This window comes from Gracilinanus agilis, chromosome 3 (assembly GCF_016433145.1).
Source record: "Gracilinanus agilis isolate LMUSP501 chromosome 3, AgileGrace, whole genome shotgun sequence".
NCBI classification, from domain to species: domain Eukaryota; kingdom Metazoa; phylum Chordata; class Mammalia; order Didelphimorphia; family Didelphidae; genus Gracilinanus; species Gracilinanus agilis.
The window spans coordinates 91,576,752-91,593,245 of NC_058132.1; the positions used below are offsets into that span (position 1 = coordinate 91,576,752).

Below are 16,494 nucleotides of genomic sequence, written 5' to 3' on the forward strand. Positions count from 1 at the left end.
GCTGGTTGTGGGATCCCCTCAATTCCCGGGAAAGAGGTTACTCACACTTTGCACCTAGCAGAGCGGAGGCAGGACTCAAGCAGTGATTCCTGGGTTCACAGTGAGGCTAGGTTGGGGCGGGACTTGGGCTCTGGGGTCCTCCTTCCTCTGCCCACCCCACAGGCTACCATCTGGCCAATCCTTCTTTCTCCATGGGCCTTGGTTCTACCCACCTGCTCCAGGAAACTGGCCTAGGTCCCATCTGATAACCATATGTCCCACCCCCTGGGACAGATCTCTTCCAAGTATCATCTTCATCTGACACTAATTAAATCCAGAAGCACAGAACCTACAAAGACACAGACTTAATCTTGATTCTGATTCCCATCCACAGGTTGAGCATTAGATCCCAGACTGAGGCTGGATCCTAGCTTCAGAATGAACCCTCATTCCAGAGGATAAATGAGTTCTGATGTTGGCCTGAATCTGACTCAAACTCTGGTCACAAACAAATCCCACCTGAAGCATGGCTCCAACTCTTATCTTAACATATAAGCCAAAGAGCCCTTAACCTGTGAGGCTCCCTGTCTGGCATATAGCATCGAGTCCATCAAGTTCTGACTTCCAACCTGAGGACAATCTATTCCTACAGTTTGACTTTTTCCCCTTCCTTCTACCTGTGAAGCCAAGAACACTTGGAATCTTAAGGTATCTCCATCAGGTTCTTGTACTGCAACTCTGCCAGCAGGTGGTCCTCACTTTGGTAAAAGAGTTGGGAAACCTGAGTCCACATGCCAAGCCATGTTGATGCAGGGAACTAGCAAGCCACTGTTCCATTGCTGCATGGAGGACTTGAGAAAGTACAGCTATTTGTATCCAGAGGATAGATGGACTCAAGTTGGGCTGAGACACCAGCAGGGTGGATCCCCACTTCAGAAATAACACTACATTGTGCTTCTCCTCTGATGTGCTAACATATTACTCTCTATAGTTATAATAACAATAGCTAGCTTTTACCTATTATTTGCCAGGCTGCTTTATGAATATCTCATTTGATCATGGTTATGTGTATATATATACTCCCCTACTAAACTATGAGTTCCATGGAGACAGGGGTCATATTTTATCTAATTCTGTATATCTTCCCTAACATCTAGCACAGTTCTCTGCATATAAAATATATTTAATAAATGTTTAATGAACAACTAGTTGATTGATGAAAGGAGCTGAATTTCACTTGGGAGGTGAGACAGCATCTCCTCCACTAAGAGTATGGGAACCAGTGGTTCAACAGGAATGGGTCAAGGTAGGATTGGAGCACCACACTGAGAAAGAGCAATAAATCCACTTTCTAATTCTAGTTCCACCATAAAGACCTTGTTCTGTATTTCTCTCCTTAGTTACCCAGACTGAATGATTAATGAAATATTAAGATCTTCCAAGTTGCCTGTATATAGTGACCTAGGTCGAAGTGACCTAGGCAATCTTCTCTCTTCCCTTAGAGCACTGACTGTGTTCCCAGAAGAAAAGGGAATTGAGTGTGTGTTGTTTGCTGATTTTCTCCATCCTTGGAATGACTGTCCACATTCCAAGGAGGGAGAGAAGCTCAGATGCCTGGAAAACATAGATGTTATGCCTAATAGGCACAGATGTTTTGCTACTTGGAACCACACTAGTTCCGGGTGGTAAGGGTCTAGATTTGACTTCAGTTAAATGGTCACACAAAGACCTGGCTTCATGCCTTCTTTGTTATGAGGTCGATATAAGCTAACTCTTTCTACTGGCTCACTAGAGTCTCACCCGTGGAATGGACGATTTGCCCAGGACTTTTCAAATCAAAGCTCTGGAGATGAATAGAAGGTACTTCCCAGCATGAACATCCAGATTTAGAGGCTTCTCCCATTTGGAGATATACATTGTAATTATAATTATAATTGTTGGATTCTTAGGTATATACTTATTTCTATATTTCTATCACTCTGTTTTTTATCACCTTGTTTTGTATTGTCCTTGTCTTCCTCTGAATAAATCTACTCATTCTCTTAGCCTAGTCTGAGTATGCTTCTTATACTATGCTATCCAAAACTAAATTCAGCATGTGCAAACATAAGTATTCCCTTATATATACAAAGACTAACATAATGTTTAAATTGGAAGGAACCTCAAAGGTCTTTTTGTCTACTCCAAACCTGAAAAGATATTCTCTCTACAGCATCCTTCAAACACCTCCATGCCATTGCCAAATTTGGAAATTCAAAGGTCCTATGACCTCCCTGATTTGCTTGTTGCCTTCAATGTTGATCACAGACTGTTCATAACTGCTTAGCTTGTCCATCTTTTGTCCAATTTCTCCCATAACTTTGCTATGAGGGATCTGCCCAACTCATTAGAGGCATTCAGTGCTTTCTCCTGATACCACAATGATACCATCTGAGCCCTCTAGTTATCCTTTGCTCAAAAATCTCCAGTGGCTCACTATCACTTCCTGTGTAAAAAAGCAACATCTTCTGCCTGGCATTCAAGGTCTTTCATAATCCAGCTTAGTTTCACTTGTACATCTTTAACCTTTTTCCCTAACCATTATATCAGATGTATGTATGGTACCATGTTACATTGTAAGCTCCTTGATGGCTGGGTCTATTTTGTATCCTCAGTGCTAAACACAGGCCCCAGCACAACACAGTGCCTAATAAATATTTTATTGAAATAAAGAAGGATTTGCACAGAGAGTCAAGAAGATGTTTCGGACCTGGTGTCATCTGGTAACAATATGGGGGAAGGACTCTGGAACAGAAGGCTTTGGAGCTAGGCTCTGTGGTTGCTTTAGGTCACTTGTCAGTACTTCTTCAGACATCCTGAACCCATTGACATTATCCCTCATGCTTTCCAAGCCCTTTTCCTTTCATTCTCGTTTGATATTCATAATCAAAGGAAACATTCCTGGAAAGGAAACAGAAGCATCGAGAGGAAAAGAGACTTTCCCAAGGTCATCCAAAAAGTAGGGAATAAAAGGGTCCTCAGGGTTACCTGGTATTGATTCTAAGACAGAAGGAAAGGGTTAAAAAAATAAGATAAAATAAAATAGAACTCTTTGTTTTTACCCTTAAATCCTCCCTTCTTCTAAACTTCTTTACTATATAGATATACCTTCTGTCTCAGAATCTTAGAATTGATATTTGATATCAGCTTTAAGGCAGAAGAGGCAAAAGCTAGACAATTGGGGCTAAGTGACTTGCCCAGGGTCACACTGCTATGAAGTATCTGAGGCCAGATTTGAAATCAGATCCTCTTAACTTCAAGCCTGGCACTCTGTTGTGCTACCTAGTTGTCCCACTTCTCTATTTTTTTAAAGTCACCATCTTTCTAATTTCCCAGTTTTGTAATCTCAGAATTATCCTAAACTTCTCACTCTCACCCCAAACATCCTCAATTGCCAAATCTTGCTATTTCTACCTTCCTACCGCCTCTCAGATCTTATCCCTTCCCTCCATTGACAATTACCACCTTAGGCCCACATCACCTCTTGCCTAAATTCTGTTTAGTTTTTAAAGTTCTATACAACCTAGTCTTGACCCATTTTTCTACCTCTCTGGATATTACTCCATTCTTGAACTTTATGGTCTATTCAAACTAGATCTTTTCAGTTTCTCAGATGCAATATTCTATTCCCGCTCTGTAGCTTTAAAAAAAAAATTCTTACCTTCTGTCTTAGAGGTGCATGGAAGAAATTACCTGTCAGATCTATGGAAAGGGAAAGAATTTATGACCAAATGAGAGATAAAAGGGATCATAAGAGGTAAAATGGAAATTTTTGATTATATAAAATTAAAAGTAAAACCAATTCAGCTAAAATGACAAGAGAAACCAGAAACTGGGGGGAAATCTTTATAGCAAATTCCTCTGATAAATGTCTCATTTCTAAGATATTATGGAACTGAGTCAAATGTATAACAATAAGAGCCATTCCCCTATTGATAAAAGGTCAAAATACATGAATATGCAGTTTTCAGAGGAAAAAATCCAAGTATTTGAAAAAATATTCTAAACCACTAGAAACTAGGGAAATGCAAATTAAAACAATTCTGAGGCACCACCTGACACATATCAGACTGGGAAACATGACAAAAAAGGGAAATATTAAATCATTCCTTAAAACAGAATAATGTTCTATCACTCATATACCATAATTTGTTTAGCCATTCCCCAATTGATGAGTACCCCTTCAATAGTTTATAATTCTTTTCCACCACAAAAAGAGCTGCTACAAATATTTTTTAACATATGGGCTATTTTCCTTTTTTCTTTGATCTCTTTGGGATGAAGATTTACTAGCAGTATTGCTGAATCAAAAGATATGCACAGTTTAATAGCTTTTTCAGCATGGTTCCAAATTGTTTTCCAGAATAGCTAAAATAATCCAGTGGTACATTAATGTACTTGTTTTCCCAAGTTACTTTCTCTATAGGAAAAGCTAGTGCAATCTATAGTCTCTTTCACTACAAGAAAAACTGGTAGAATCTGTAGATTCTTTCTCTTTAGGAAGAACTGGTGGAATCTGTCAGCTCTTTAGAATGAGACAGGAGGATCTGTAGGCTCTCTAGTGAGAGCTGATGGAAACAGAGCTCTAAAAAGTATAAGTGCACTAACAAATTGCTTATATTTTATTTACTTTTTGACTATTGAGATGTCTCAATCAGACTTAAAATGGAATCTCAACCTTTATAGTTTTTTATGTTACTTCATTTTTAGGAAGTTGCCTAAGCAGAGTCTTGAAGAGGAAGAGTCTAGCACTCTTCCTCTCCTAACAAGGACTTAGTTTTCATTTTTAGTACGAGCTAAGAAGAAAACTCTTGTCAGGAGGTACTTCTGTGTCTCTGTGTCTATATCTTCTTATTTCTGTGTTGAAATAGAATATAACCTTTCTTGTAGCATAGGCATAAGCATACAATATAATCAGTCTGAAATACAAACTGTCTGTGAATTGATTGTGTTGGGAATGTTGTATCTTTATGAGGTCTCAAAACTATGGAGAACAATTTAGGAGAAGAAATAATTATATACAGACTACTTTTATTGCTTTAGGGAGAGAAGTTTTTTCACTCTGGTATAAAAAATATCCAACCACTAGGGAAAAAAGAAAGGAAGTCAACTTCAGCAAGATTTCAAAGACAGTTTACAATCTGAACTCTCTTCTTGACCACGAAAGGAGAGAAGTCAGTTTAAATCAAGAAGCAAGGCTGAGTGAAACTTAATTCTTACTTTTAAATAGCTTAATCATTGATTTTAGATACTAGAAATTATAACTACATATCTAATTGGGCTCTGAAACTAAATTTTACAAATTATGGTCACTTGTGCCATGCATCCCAGAATCTGGAGTATTTTTCAATTTTCGAAACACCCTTCTAGTTGCAAAAAATTTATGTAGACATTAAGCATTATGCAGATCTAAATCTGAATCATTTATGTGATGCTCAAATTATTAATTTAGCTTTTATCAACCTGCCTCAACTAGAAATTAGGAATCTTTTTTAAAATTAGCAAGCATTTAAAAAAAAAGAATTGTCCAGGGTGGTATGTGTAAGAAGGAAAGTAGATGTTTATATTTATATGTATATTTAAGGAGTGGTCGCCAGGAATCAATCAGATCTAGACTGATTCCATAATTAAAATAGAATGGGCTTGAGCTAATTCCATTTACACATATGAGAAGGGAATTTATGAGTTAAAAGAAATAGTACAACGTGTCTATGAGGGAAAAGATAAAGAGAAAGAAAAATCTAAGCCTAGGGTCCAGGCTAGATGTTTTTATTGTATGAAATAAGATCAAGGTGCTAAGAATTATAAAAAGAAGAGGTGGGTATATTTGTAGAAAAAGTATTGCACAAAGAAGAAAGATCTGGAGAATAAAGACAGTTCTTAAGATAAAACTAATCCTGGGGAATATTATAGATTATTTCTGCTGAGCTTAATTTTCATGTTGTCACCCAATATTTGACATCAGGACAATATGTTTAGAAAGTGCAAAAATAAGTATTTGTCTTTAAATAATTTGATCAAGATTTCTCTATATTGGCCATGAACATAATTAAATTAAAATGTCAAAAATTAATATTTTAAAATGTCTGTTATTAAAAAACCACTGTTTTTTATTTTATTTTATTTTTTTTAAACCCTTAACTTCTGTGTATTGGCTCCTAGGTGGAAGAGTGGTAAGGGTGGGCAATGGGGGGTTAAGTGACTTGCCCAGGGTCACACAGCTGGGAAGTGTCTGAGGCCAGATTTGAACCTAGGACCTCCCATCTCTAGGCCTGGTGTCTCAATCCACTGAGCTACCCAGATGCCCTGAAAAAGAAAAAAAAAAGAAAAGAAAAAAAAAACACTGTTTTAAGAAATGTTGTTGGTGGCAGCTAGGTGGCTCAGGGGATTGAGAGCCAAGCCTAGAGACAGGAGATCCTGGGTGTAAATCTGGTCTCAGACATTTCCTAGCTGTGCGACCTTGGGCAAATCACTTAAACCCCCATTGCCTAGCCCTTACCACTCTTCTGCCTTGGAACCAATACATAGTACTGATTCTAAGAATAGGATGAAAAAAAAAAATTGAAAAATGAGGGGGCAGCTGGGTGGCTCAATGGATTGAGAGCTAAGCCTAGAGATGGGAGGTCCTAGGTTCAAATCTGACCTTAGACACTTCCTGGCTATGTGACCCTGAGCAAGTCACTTAACCCCCATTACCTAGTCCTTACCACTCTTCTGCCTTAGAACCAATACAAAGTATTGACTCTAAGATGAAAGGTACGGGTTAAAATAATAATAATAATAAAGAATTAAAAATGTGACTCTCTTAATTTGAAAATTATAGAATATTATCACAATTTAAAAAAAGAAGAAAAACTAGGCACTTAACTGGTATTTTAAAGAAAGGAGAGGAATATTGAATCTATAGAAAAAAGATCTAGATTATACAAAGTGGATTTTAATCACTCTTTCCTCAAAGACTAAAAAGTTTATTATTTAAGGAGGGAGGAGGAAAAGGGAAATTCAACCTTCAACAAGTATTGGTAAAAAGACAACTGAAATTGCAAACAGCTCTTAAATATCAGTGAATATCTAGAAACAATTGGCAGCTTAAATTTATCTGGTGCTTAAGAACTGCCTCGATGAAAAGAGATTTGTGACCAACTTAAAAGTAAATTTCAATTCATAAGAATGTTTTGTGAAAATTGTTTAAGTCAGAGACAAAGACCTAAAGATATAAACATTTAAAATAGTTTTTCTAATCTTATGAAGGAAAAGTAATTTAAATCATGTTTTAAAATGTAATAAGGACAACTAAGGGGAATTAAACAGAAGTTACATCATCTGCTTTACCCAAGCAATAGTGCCATTTCTGGTCATCAACAAACTGGCCACTTAACATACTGCTGAAATTATAATAATATTTTTAATATTTATTTGAATAAAATATTTTACTTAAATTTGGAAGGTACTGAACTGAGTACGTTAGGCCAGAAGGAGTTAGTCTGTTTTAAAAACTAGTATGCATTAGCAAAAATTATAACAAAGTTCATCTGAAAGAACAAAAAATCAAGAATACCAAGGAAACTAATGAAAAAAAATGTTAAGGACAGTGGCCTAGCAGTAATAGATCTTAAACTGTACTATAAAGCAGTGATCATCAAAACAATATGGTACTGGCTAAGAGAAAGAAGGGTGGATCAATGGAACAGACTTGGGGGAAAATGACCTCAGCAAGACAGTGTATGATAAACCCGAAGATCCCAGCTTTTAGAATAAGAACCCAATATATGACAAAAACTGCTGGGAAAATTGGTAAACAGTATGGGAGAAATTAGGTTTAGATCACATCTCACACCCTATACCAAGATAAATTCAAAATGGGTAAGTGATTTAAATATAAAGAGGGAAATTATGAGTAAATTAGGGGAACATAGAATAGTATAACTGTCAGTTCTCTAGGTAAGAAAAGAATTTAAGACCAAGCAGGAGTCAGAGAATATTACAAGATGTAAAATTAGTAATTTTGACTATACTAAATTAAGAAGGTTTTGTACAAACAAAACCAATGTAATCAAAATTAGAAGGGAAGCAAAGAACTGGGGAAAAAATTTTATAACAAAATTCTCTGACAAAGGTCTAATTTCTCAAATATATAAGGAACTAAGTAAATTGTACAAGAAATCAAGTGATTCCTCAATTGACAAATGGTCAAAAGATATGAATAGACAGTTTTCAGATGAAGAAATCAAAACTATCAATAAACACATGAAAAAGTATTCTAAATATCTCCTGATTAGAGAAATGCAAATCAAAACAACTCTGAGGTACCATCTCACACCTAGCAAATTGGCCAATACAACAGTAAAGGAAAATAATAAATGTTGTAGGGGATTGGGCAAAATTGGGCCATTAATGCATTGCTGTTGGAATTGTAAAATAATCCAACCATTCTGGATGGCAATTTGGAATTATGCCCAAAGGGCTTTAAAAGACTATTTGCCTTTTGATCCATCCATAGCACTGCTTGGTTTATACCCCAAAGAGATCATAAGGAAAAAGACTTGTACAAAAATATTTATAGTTGCACTCTTTGTAGTGGCAAAAAATTGGAAAGTGAGGGAATACCTTTAGATTGGGGAATGGCTGAACAAATTGTGGTATCTGTTGGTGATGGAATACTATTGTGCTCAAAGGAATAAAGAACTGAAGGAATTCCATGTGATCTGGAATGACCTCCAGCAACTGATGAAGAATGAAAGGAGCAGATCCAGGAGAACATTGTACACAGAGACTGATACACTGTGGTAAAATCGAACATAATGGACTTCTCTACTAGCAGCAATGCAATGATCCAGAGCAAGGCTGAGGAATTTATGAGAAAGAAAACTAGCCACATTCAGAGGAAGAACTATGGGAGGAGAAACACAGAAGAAAAACAACTACTTGAAAACATGGGCTGATGGGGATATTATTGGAGATGTAGACACTAAATGATGACTTTAGTCCAACTATCAATAATATGGAATTAGATCTTAATCAATGACACATGTAAAACCCAGTGGAATTGTGTGTCAGCTATGGGGGGGGGAGGGTTTGGGGGAGAGGGAAAGAACATGAAATATGTAACTATGGGAAAAATATTCAAAATAAAAAAAAATTTGGGACACATGTATTTCTGGTGGAGTTGTGAACTGATCCAACCATTCTGGAAAGCAATTTGGAATTATGGCCAAAGGGCTTTAAAAGACTGCCTGCCCTTTGATCCAGCCATACCACTGCTGAGTTTGTACTCCAAAGAGATTAAAAAAAATGTTTGTACAAAACTATTTATAGTTACATTCTTTATGGAGGCAAAAAATTGGAAAAGGAGGGGTTGTTCCTCAATTGGGGAATGACTGAACAAATTATGGTATATGATGGTGATGGAATACTATTGTGCTGAAAAGAATGATAAACTGGAGGATTTCTATGTGAACTGGGAAGACATCCATCAACTGATTCGTAGTGAAATGAGCAGAACCAGGAGAACACTGTACACAGTAAATGAAACATTATGGGACAATCAAATGTAATAGACTTTGCTCCTAATAGCAATGCAATGATCCAGGACAATCCTGAGGGATGTATGAGAAAGAATGCTATCCACATTGAGAGAAATAACTGTGAGAGAAAAATGCAGAAGAAAAACATATGATTTATCACTTCTTTATATGGGTATAGGATTTGGAGCTTTGGTTATTTGTTTCTAAACCCTTACCTTCTGTCTTAGAATTAATACTGTGTATTGGTTCTAAGGAAGAAGAGCTAGTAAGGGCTCTCAATCCATTGAGCCACCTAGCTGCCCCCTTGGGGTTTTGAATTTTAAAGACTATTACTAAAATGAATAATATGGAAATAAGTATTGAGGAATAATACATGTATAACCCAGTGGAATTGCTTGTCAGCTCCAGGAATGAGGAGAGAAGAGGGGAGGGAAAGAACACAAATCATGTAACTATGGAAAAATACTTTAAAAAAATGTAAAAAAAAAAAAAGAAATTTATTGGCTGTGTAACCTTAGGCATAGTATTTTTGCCTCTGTTTCCCTCTGTTTAGTAATCTATAAAGTATATAAAAATAGCACTTACCTCTCAGGGTTGCTGGAAGGACCAAATAATATACTAGTTGTGAAGTGAGTGCTAAGATAGTGGCTGACATAAATTTGGTAAATTTCTGTATCAGAAATATTGTTGGGGGCAGCTGGGTGGTTCAGTGGATTGAGAGTCAGGCCTAGAGATGGGAGGTCCTACATTCAAATCTGGCCTCAGACACTTCCTAGCTGTGTGACCCTGGTCAAGTCACTTATCCCATTGCCTATCCTTTATCACTCTTCTGCCTTAGAACTAATAAGACAGAAGGTAAGGATAAAAAAAAAAGAAGAAAAGAAAGAAATGTTGTTAGAAAAATAAATTTTATTTTAATCTGAATTCTCTTGAGTTATAGACTAAATTGTTAAAAAGACTGATATAAAAATGTTTGAAAGCATTTATTTAGAAATATAATAGATAATGGTAATAATTTTCTAAACATTTAATATAGCAAAGATTTCTTAACATGTCCTTAGCTATGAAATGCAGAGTCCCAAGATCTTACCAGCTGGGCTAATGATTAAGTTTGAGAAACAGTACTGGTGTCTTGCAACATACCAGCAAAACTTCAGTACTTTAAGATTTCAAGAACTAGCTCCACATCCAGGCTAGAGTATGGTAATTTAATTTTAGTTGGGAATAATAACAACATGTGTTAAGGTTCCTCACACCCATAAAATCATAGGTCTATCTAGAAATTATGAAGATGAAAGATTCAATTCCTATCCGTTGGTAAAAGGCTGAACAATACCTGTGGAATATAGATGCGATAGAATATTATTGTACTAACAAATGACAAATATGAAGAAGCTGAACAAATTTGTAATTATTTATATGAATGGAAGCAGAATGAAATAAGTAGTCAGGAAAACAATTTTCAGGATAAAATTGCAAAGAATCACACTGAAAGACTTCAGAACTCTCTCTAATTGTGACTTTAAAAGACTATGGTGAAGCCTATCCTTTACTATTCAGCAGAGAGGTGAATGATCTAGAAATGGTGAATGAAGCAGGCATTTTTAGACATGACCAATGTGATGATTCATCTGTCTTGCTCATAGTTATTTGTTACAAGGGAGGGCTCAATTAAGGAAGAGTGGGAAGTGAAGGTGATATTTTAAAAAATTATCAATAAGGTTTTTAAAAAAAAACTATTTTCTATTTTTTCCATATTTCTCAGGAAAGATAGAGGCCTTCTCTGATATCTGATTTTCTATAGTTCCCTTCTCAGAAGCCAAAGGACCTAACCTCTGTCTTCCATCTGCTACTGACCTCTCCCAGGCCGCAGCACAAGTCCCAGTCCCACCTCACCATCACCAGCCTACCCCACAGTGGGTGGATGTGGTCTCAGTGAAGTTGAAGAACAGGGACCAGACGACACAGAAGAGAAAGGCCAAGAGGGGGCAGGAGACAGTAGCCACAGCCACAACAGTGAAGCGAAGTCGAACCAGAATTCCATCTCGCTCTAGAGGCAGTGGGACTTGGTACATCCTGTTGGACCTGTAGGGAGGAAAAGGAATAGGGGCATTAGGGGCCCAGGCTGGGGATTTTCTCCTTTGGGAAACAACATAGAAGCACCAACATGGAATCTTAAAACTGTAAGAGTTGCAGATCAATGAACCTAAACTTCAGAAAATCAAGGCTTGGAGAGGTGAAAGATTTGTCCAGGATCAACCAATCAGGCAATTGCTGATGTAGAAAAGTTAAAAGAGGCCAAATAACAGGTTGGAGTTTGTAGAAAATGTCCTGGACTGGAAGTCAAAAGATTTGTGTTTGAATCTGCCCCTGACTTGCCATGTGATCATGTCAGATCTACTTGTTGAGCATCAGTTTCCCTATCTAGAAAATGAGTGAGTTAGATGAAATCTCAGGGATTATTAATCTTTTCTGAGTCATAGACCCCTTTTGGCAATCTGATGAAATCTAAGGACCCCTCAGAATCATGTTTTTAACTGCATAAGAAAAAATATGTGGAATACAAATAAATAGTAAACAAATATAAGGAAAACAACTATAATGAAATAGTTATCAAAAAAAAGTTTTAAAATAAACTCATCATTCCCTATGGACAAAATTATTTGTAAAGTAGTTTCCAGCTATAAATCCTACTCTCTGTAAAGTACCTGATACCAAAATATAAGCAGGTCTATTCCTTGCTAGTCTCTGTTGTCAGAGGTTAAGGGTGAAGGAACTTAGGACTTCAAACTCAGATCAGGCCCCAGTCTGACTTTCTGGTTTTCTCACTGTATCATTAAGAATTTTCTCATGGAATCCTAGAGATTTAGAGTCAGAGACAGAAACAGGTTTTGCTGTACTGGACACTTCTTTTAGGCTGCTAAGACAGGGGCCTGCATTCTGGTGTATCTCATCCCAGGCTGCTTAGTGAGAAAAGACTTAAAGATGTGAGCAGTTAAACCTTAGGAGATAGTATATGCTAATTATTAAATGAAAGGTAGGCAAAAAGTTGTGTTAGGTGTTCAGAGAAAGGAGAGAGTTTCCTGAAAGGAGTGGGCTTTGAGTAGAAGTACTGGGGGAGGAATTGGACAGAAATGGGAGTTTCAAAGTCTAAGACTGGAAGTTAAGGGTGAGCCCAATAGGGAAACATGGTACTTACAACTCCAAAGCTGGGCTATCTCTACCTGCTCTATCCAGGCTGGGATCTTTGCAAGAGATAGTATTTGGAGACTCCAGGAGAAAGGGAAGATAGCTAAAACTAAGGAAAGGACTAGTCAGATTCCAGCCATTTGACCTGATCCTTCTGGTCAGTAGGAAGGGGAGAGTTGGAGAGGAAACCGGTTTAATGCTGTCTTGAAATTCTGGGTTTTGCCCAGATCTTCTGGTGAAAGTTAGCCTTGACCACAGCAGGATCTATTGGCCCCCTTCTCCCTCGAATAAACTCCCTGGGATCTTTAATTGGATTCCATGAGACAATTCTTAATACATTCCTAAAGTCCACCATCCCTAAGCCCACTCTCCCCCTGAACTGACCCAGTCCAGACAAGCCTGTCCATAGAATAAACCAGAAGGGTAAGTATGTTGACTTCAGCTGGTCAGAACTGAATTCCTCTGGAACTACCACATAGGACTCTACTCCAAGGCCACCAGGCTCTTTTGGGAGCCAGGAGACCTCCCTCTTGAGAGAGACTATAGACTTCCGAACTGACTTTAAGCCTAAAGCCCACATGGACTAGTCCAGGCAAAGATCTTCTATCCTGTTCCCAAACTGGTTTGGGGTGGGGCAGAGAGGGTGACTAGGGCAGCCCATCCTACTCAGCTTGGTCTCTCACCAGGCCAATTTTACCTACATGAGTGCTGGGAGAGCCACTCCCCAGGAAGATCAGGATTCTGGGGCTCCAGCAGACAGTAGAGCATATTCGACATCACGATAGAGGCAGCAAGCAACTCCTAGTTCATGTGGCACCCATTTGAAAGACTTTGCAAAATCAGGTTTACTCCCAAACGGGTGAGAGGCATTCATAGTTATTGTTTTCCCAGAATCTGTCATGTTCTAGAGCCTATAGAGGGTGGGAGTGGAAGTGGGGGGTGGAGTTGGCTTGTCTCTCTATCAAAGCAGAACTCTCCAGCAGGGTTTGTGTTTTCCCTCTAACTACTAGAGGCTTCTGGGGAGGGTGGAGACATCCATTCTACTATTCCCCCCACAATCTCACCAAAATTAGGCACCTAAGAAGGATTAGGTCAATAATTGACCTGGGTTGATCTGAATAAGGCTGGATGAATAAAATGAGTGCAATTCTCTGAGTGCAATTTTGAGGCCAGCCAGAGAGCCAGGAAGAAAGGGGGTGATACATGGCTCCTTCTCTCAGGCCAAATAAATAATCCTACTTCTAGTCCCTCTTCTCTAAATAGAAAAGACAGAGATACAAAGAGAGAGAGAAAAAAATGAACAAGGAAAGAGATTTATAGGTAGTAAACAGAAACAAGAGTAGAAAACCACAGAGATATATAGATATATAGGTAGATATAGCTATATAGATATACAAATAGATATAGCTATATAGATATACAGATAGATATAGATATATCTAGCTCTGCTGATATCAGCAGAGCCAGAGACACACTAAGCAAGAGGACACCAAAGACTGAGCATTGAACTTGAATTCAAGAAGATGTGAATTCAAATCCTACCTTGAAAATTGACTACATTTATGTGACCCTGCAGCATGTCACTTAGTCCTCTCCTCATTGGTAAAATATAAGGGTTGGACTCTTCTACATTCTATGCCTTTTCCACTGTATCATGCTGCCTTGTATATTTCTTCCTCTGTGTCCCCTCTGAGATCAGGACTCAGTCAGTCTCTTCTGGTTAAGTTTCTGCCAGACTCCTAATTGGCTTCCATACTTCCAATAACTTCTTCTCCATCCCTCCCACCCAAGGAGCCAGAATCATTTTCCCATAGGATAACTCTTATAACATTCATTCTTTGCTCAGGAAGCACCTGTAACTTCCCAGGACCCAAAGAAAAAAAGTCCAAACTCCTCATCTTTTCATTTGAGATTCTGAAGTCTGGCCCCAACCTTCCTCCTCAACCTTACCCCTATCCCCACATACTCCATATACACTATTCCACATTTGTTACACAGGGACTCAATTGATAGCAGAGTCAAAACTAGAACTCAGCTCTTCTCATTGCCAAATCCCAGACACTTTTTATTCTACCAGCTCCTCATCAGAAAAAGAAAGGTTGGCGAAAAGACTCATAGCATCCTTTCCTAAAGATCATGAGGTTCAGAAATCTTAAGAAGTATCCTATAGGTAGCCTTTCTTGATTCCCCAGTTGTTAGTTCTTCAAATTACTTTGTATATATTTTACATGTATTTATCTGTATATCTGTTGCTTCTTCCTTGAAGAATGCACGTTCCAGGACTGTTTTGGGTTTTTTGTCTTTTTATGCTGAGCATATGACACAGGGCCTGGCACATAGTAGTCACTCAATAAATATTTCTTAATCTGAATTCTCAGAGCTGAAAGGGACCTCAAAAGACATTTATCCCAAATTCTTTCCCTATGAAAGAATCCCTTTGTTCATCTCTTGCTTAGAAGCTCTAGTCACATGTAAAGTCCATTTCCTCTCAAGGCAACCTATTCCTCTGTGGAATGATTCTAACTTTTCCCTTATATCAAATTGAAATTTATTACCTCTAACTTTCTTTCACTGGTTCAATTGTCCTAGGTGATGCCACATAGTAAATCTCCCCACTGGCCAATGGGAAATCAGGAAAAGCCCAAAGGACTTATTTCAGAATCATACAGTATCAATTTTGGGTGGACCCATAAAAGCCATCTAGTTATCCAACCTATACCATGCTTAAAAATCCCTACAATACTCAGTCAACACCCTGCCCCCATTGACAGGCAACTTATTACTATCAAAAGATACCGACTTTTAGAGAACTCTATCAAAGTAGACTCTTTGCACTACATTATTACAAACTATAGTGCTTTCTTCTCAATAATCTTGTAAGGTTGGTGACGGAAGGATTATTGTCCTCAATTTACATATGAGTTGATTAAGCATCAAAGAGAAGTGACTGGCCAACGGTCACATAGTAAATCTCCTGACTCCCAGATCAGGGCTCTTTCCCCTATACCACAAAATCTTCATAATAATATGCCCTAACACATAAGAGACTAGGAGATCCTGGCCGAATAGCCATCCCTTTTTCCTCTGCTACTCAAACAGCCCAATATGGGTGGCCCAAACCGGATTCTTGTAAAAGAGGAAGGTAAGGCACAGAGGGTGGAAGAGACTAACTCAAGGTCACATATCTATATTGAGTGTGTGGTAGGGAAGGGCTGTAATCTAGGAACCTCTTGGACTATACATCCTAGGGATTTCCCTTGCTGGGGTTGTTACAGGTTCATCCGCTTTCTGCTAGGTCATCCAGAATCCGGTAAAGTGGAACATGAAATTGCAGGAGGTGGTGGAATTGAGAAACAGACCCCAGCAGGGGGCGGGAGGAAGTAGAAGGCTCCCACGGGCTTGGGAACACGCGTGGTTTTTCAAGAATAAGTGGGCGCTACAAGCGTGGCGCAGGAAGGTTGACTACCTCCCTTCCCGTTTCCCTCAGGGGGGTGGACTGGGATGTGGAAGGGAATTTGGCCGCTTAGGGGTTTGGGCCACGCGGATCCCGGGGGAGGGGCCGAGGTATGGGGCGGGGAGGGAAGGGGAGGAGAGGGGAAGGCGGGGGACGCTCCCGGGCAAAGCCAGAGTTGGGGCATGAAAGGGGGGGTTGCTACGCGTGGCCGCGCCCTCCAAGGGCCGAGTCTGAGCCCGCGTATCCCCTTCTTTCTGAGCCCGGAAGCTAGAGGCCCACTTTCCTTCCTCCACCCCCCCCACCCCCCCA

The 16,494-nt window shown here is 38.7% G+C and overlaps 1 protein-coding gene across 5 annotated transcripts in view; it reads right to left on the reverse strand.

Moving 5' to 3' along the window:
- PGAP2 (post-GPI attachment to proteins 2) overlaps positions 1–16,494 on the reverse strand; it is a 34,214-nt gene that overhangs the window by 12,660 nt on the left and 5,060 nt on the right. For 2 of the 5 annotated variants that reach the window (XM_044668090.1, XM_044668089.1), the window contains exon 2: positions 11,453–11,627. In XM_044668090.1, the coding sequence (XP_044524025.1) occupies positions 11,453–11,617 (165 nt within the window). In that variant the 5' untranslated portion in view covers positions 11,618–11,627. Of the gene's footprint in view, positions 1–2,728; positions 2,900–11,448; positions 11,628–16,494 lie in introns of those variants that run through there. The other 3 variants (XM_044668085.1, XM_044668088.1, XM_044668086.1) reach the window with 3 other exon arrangements.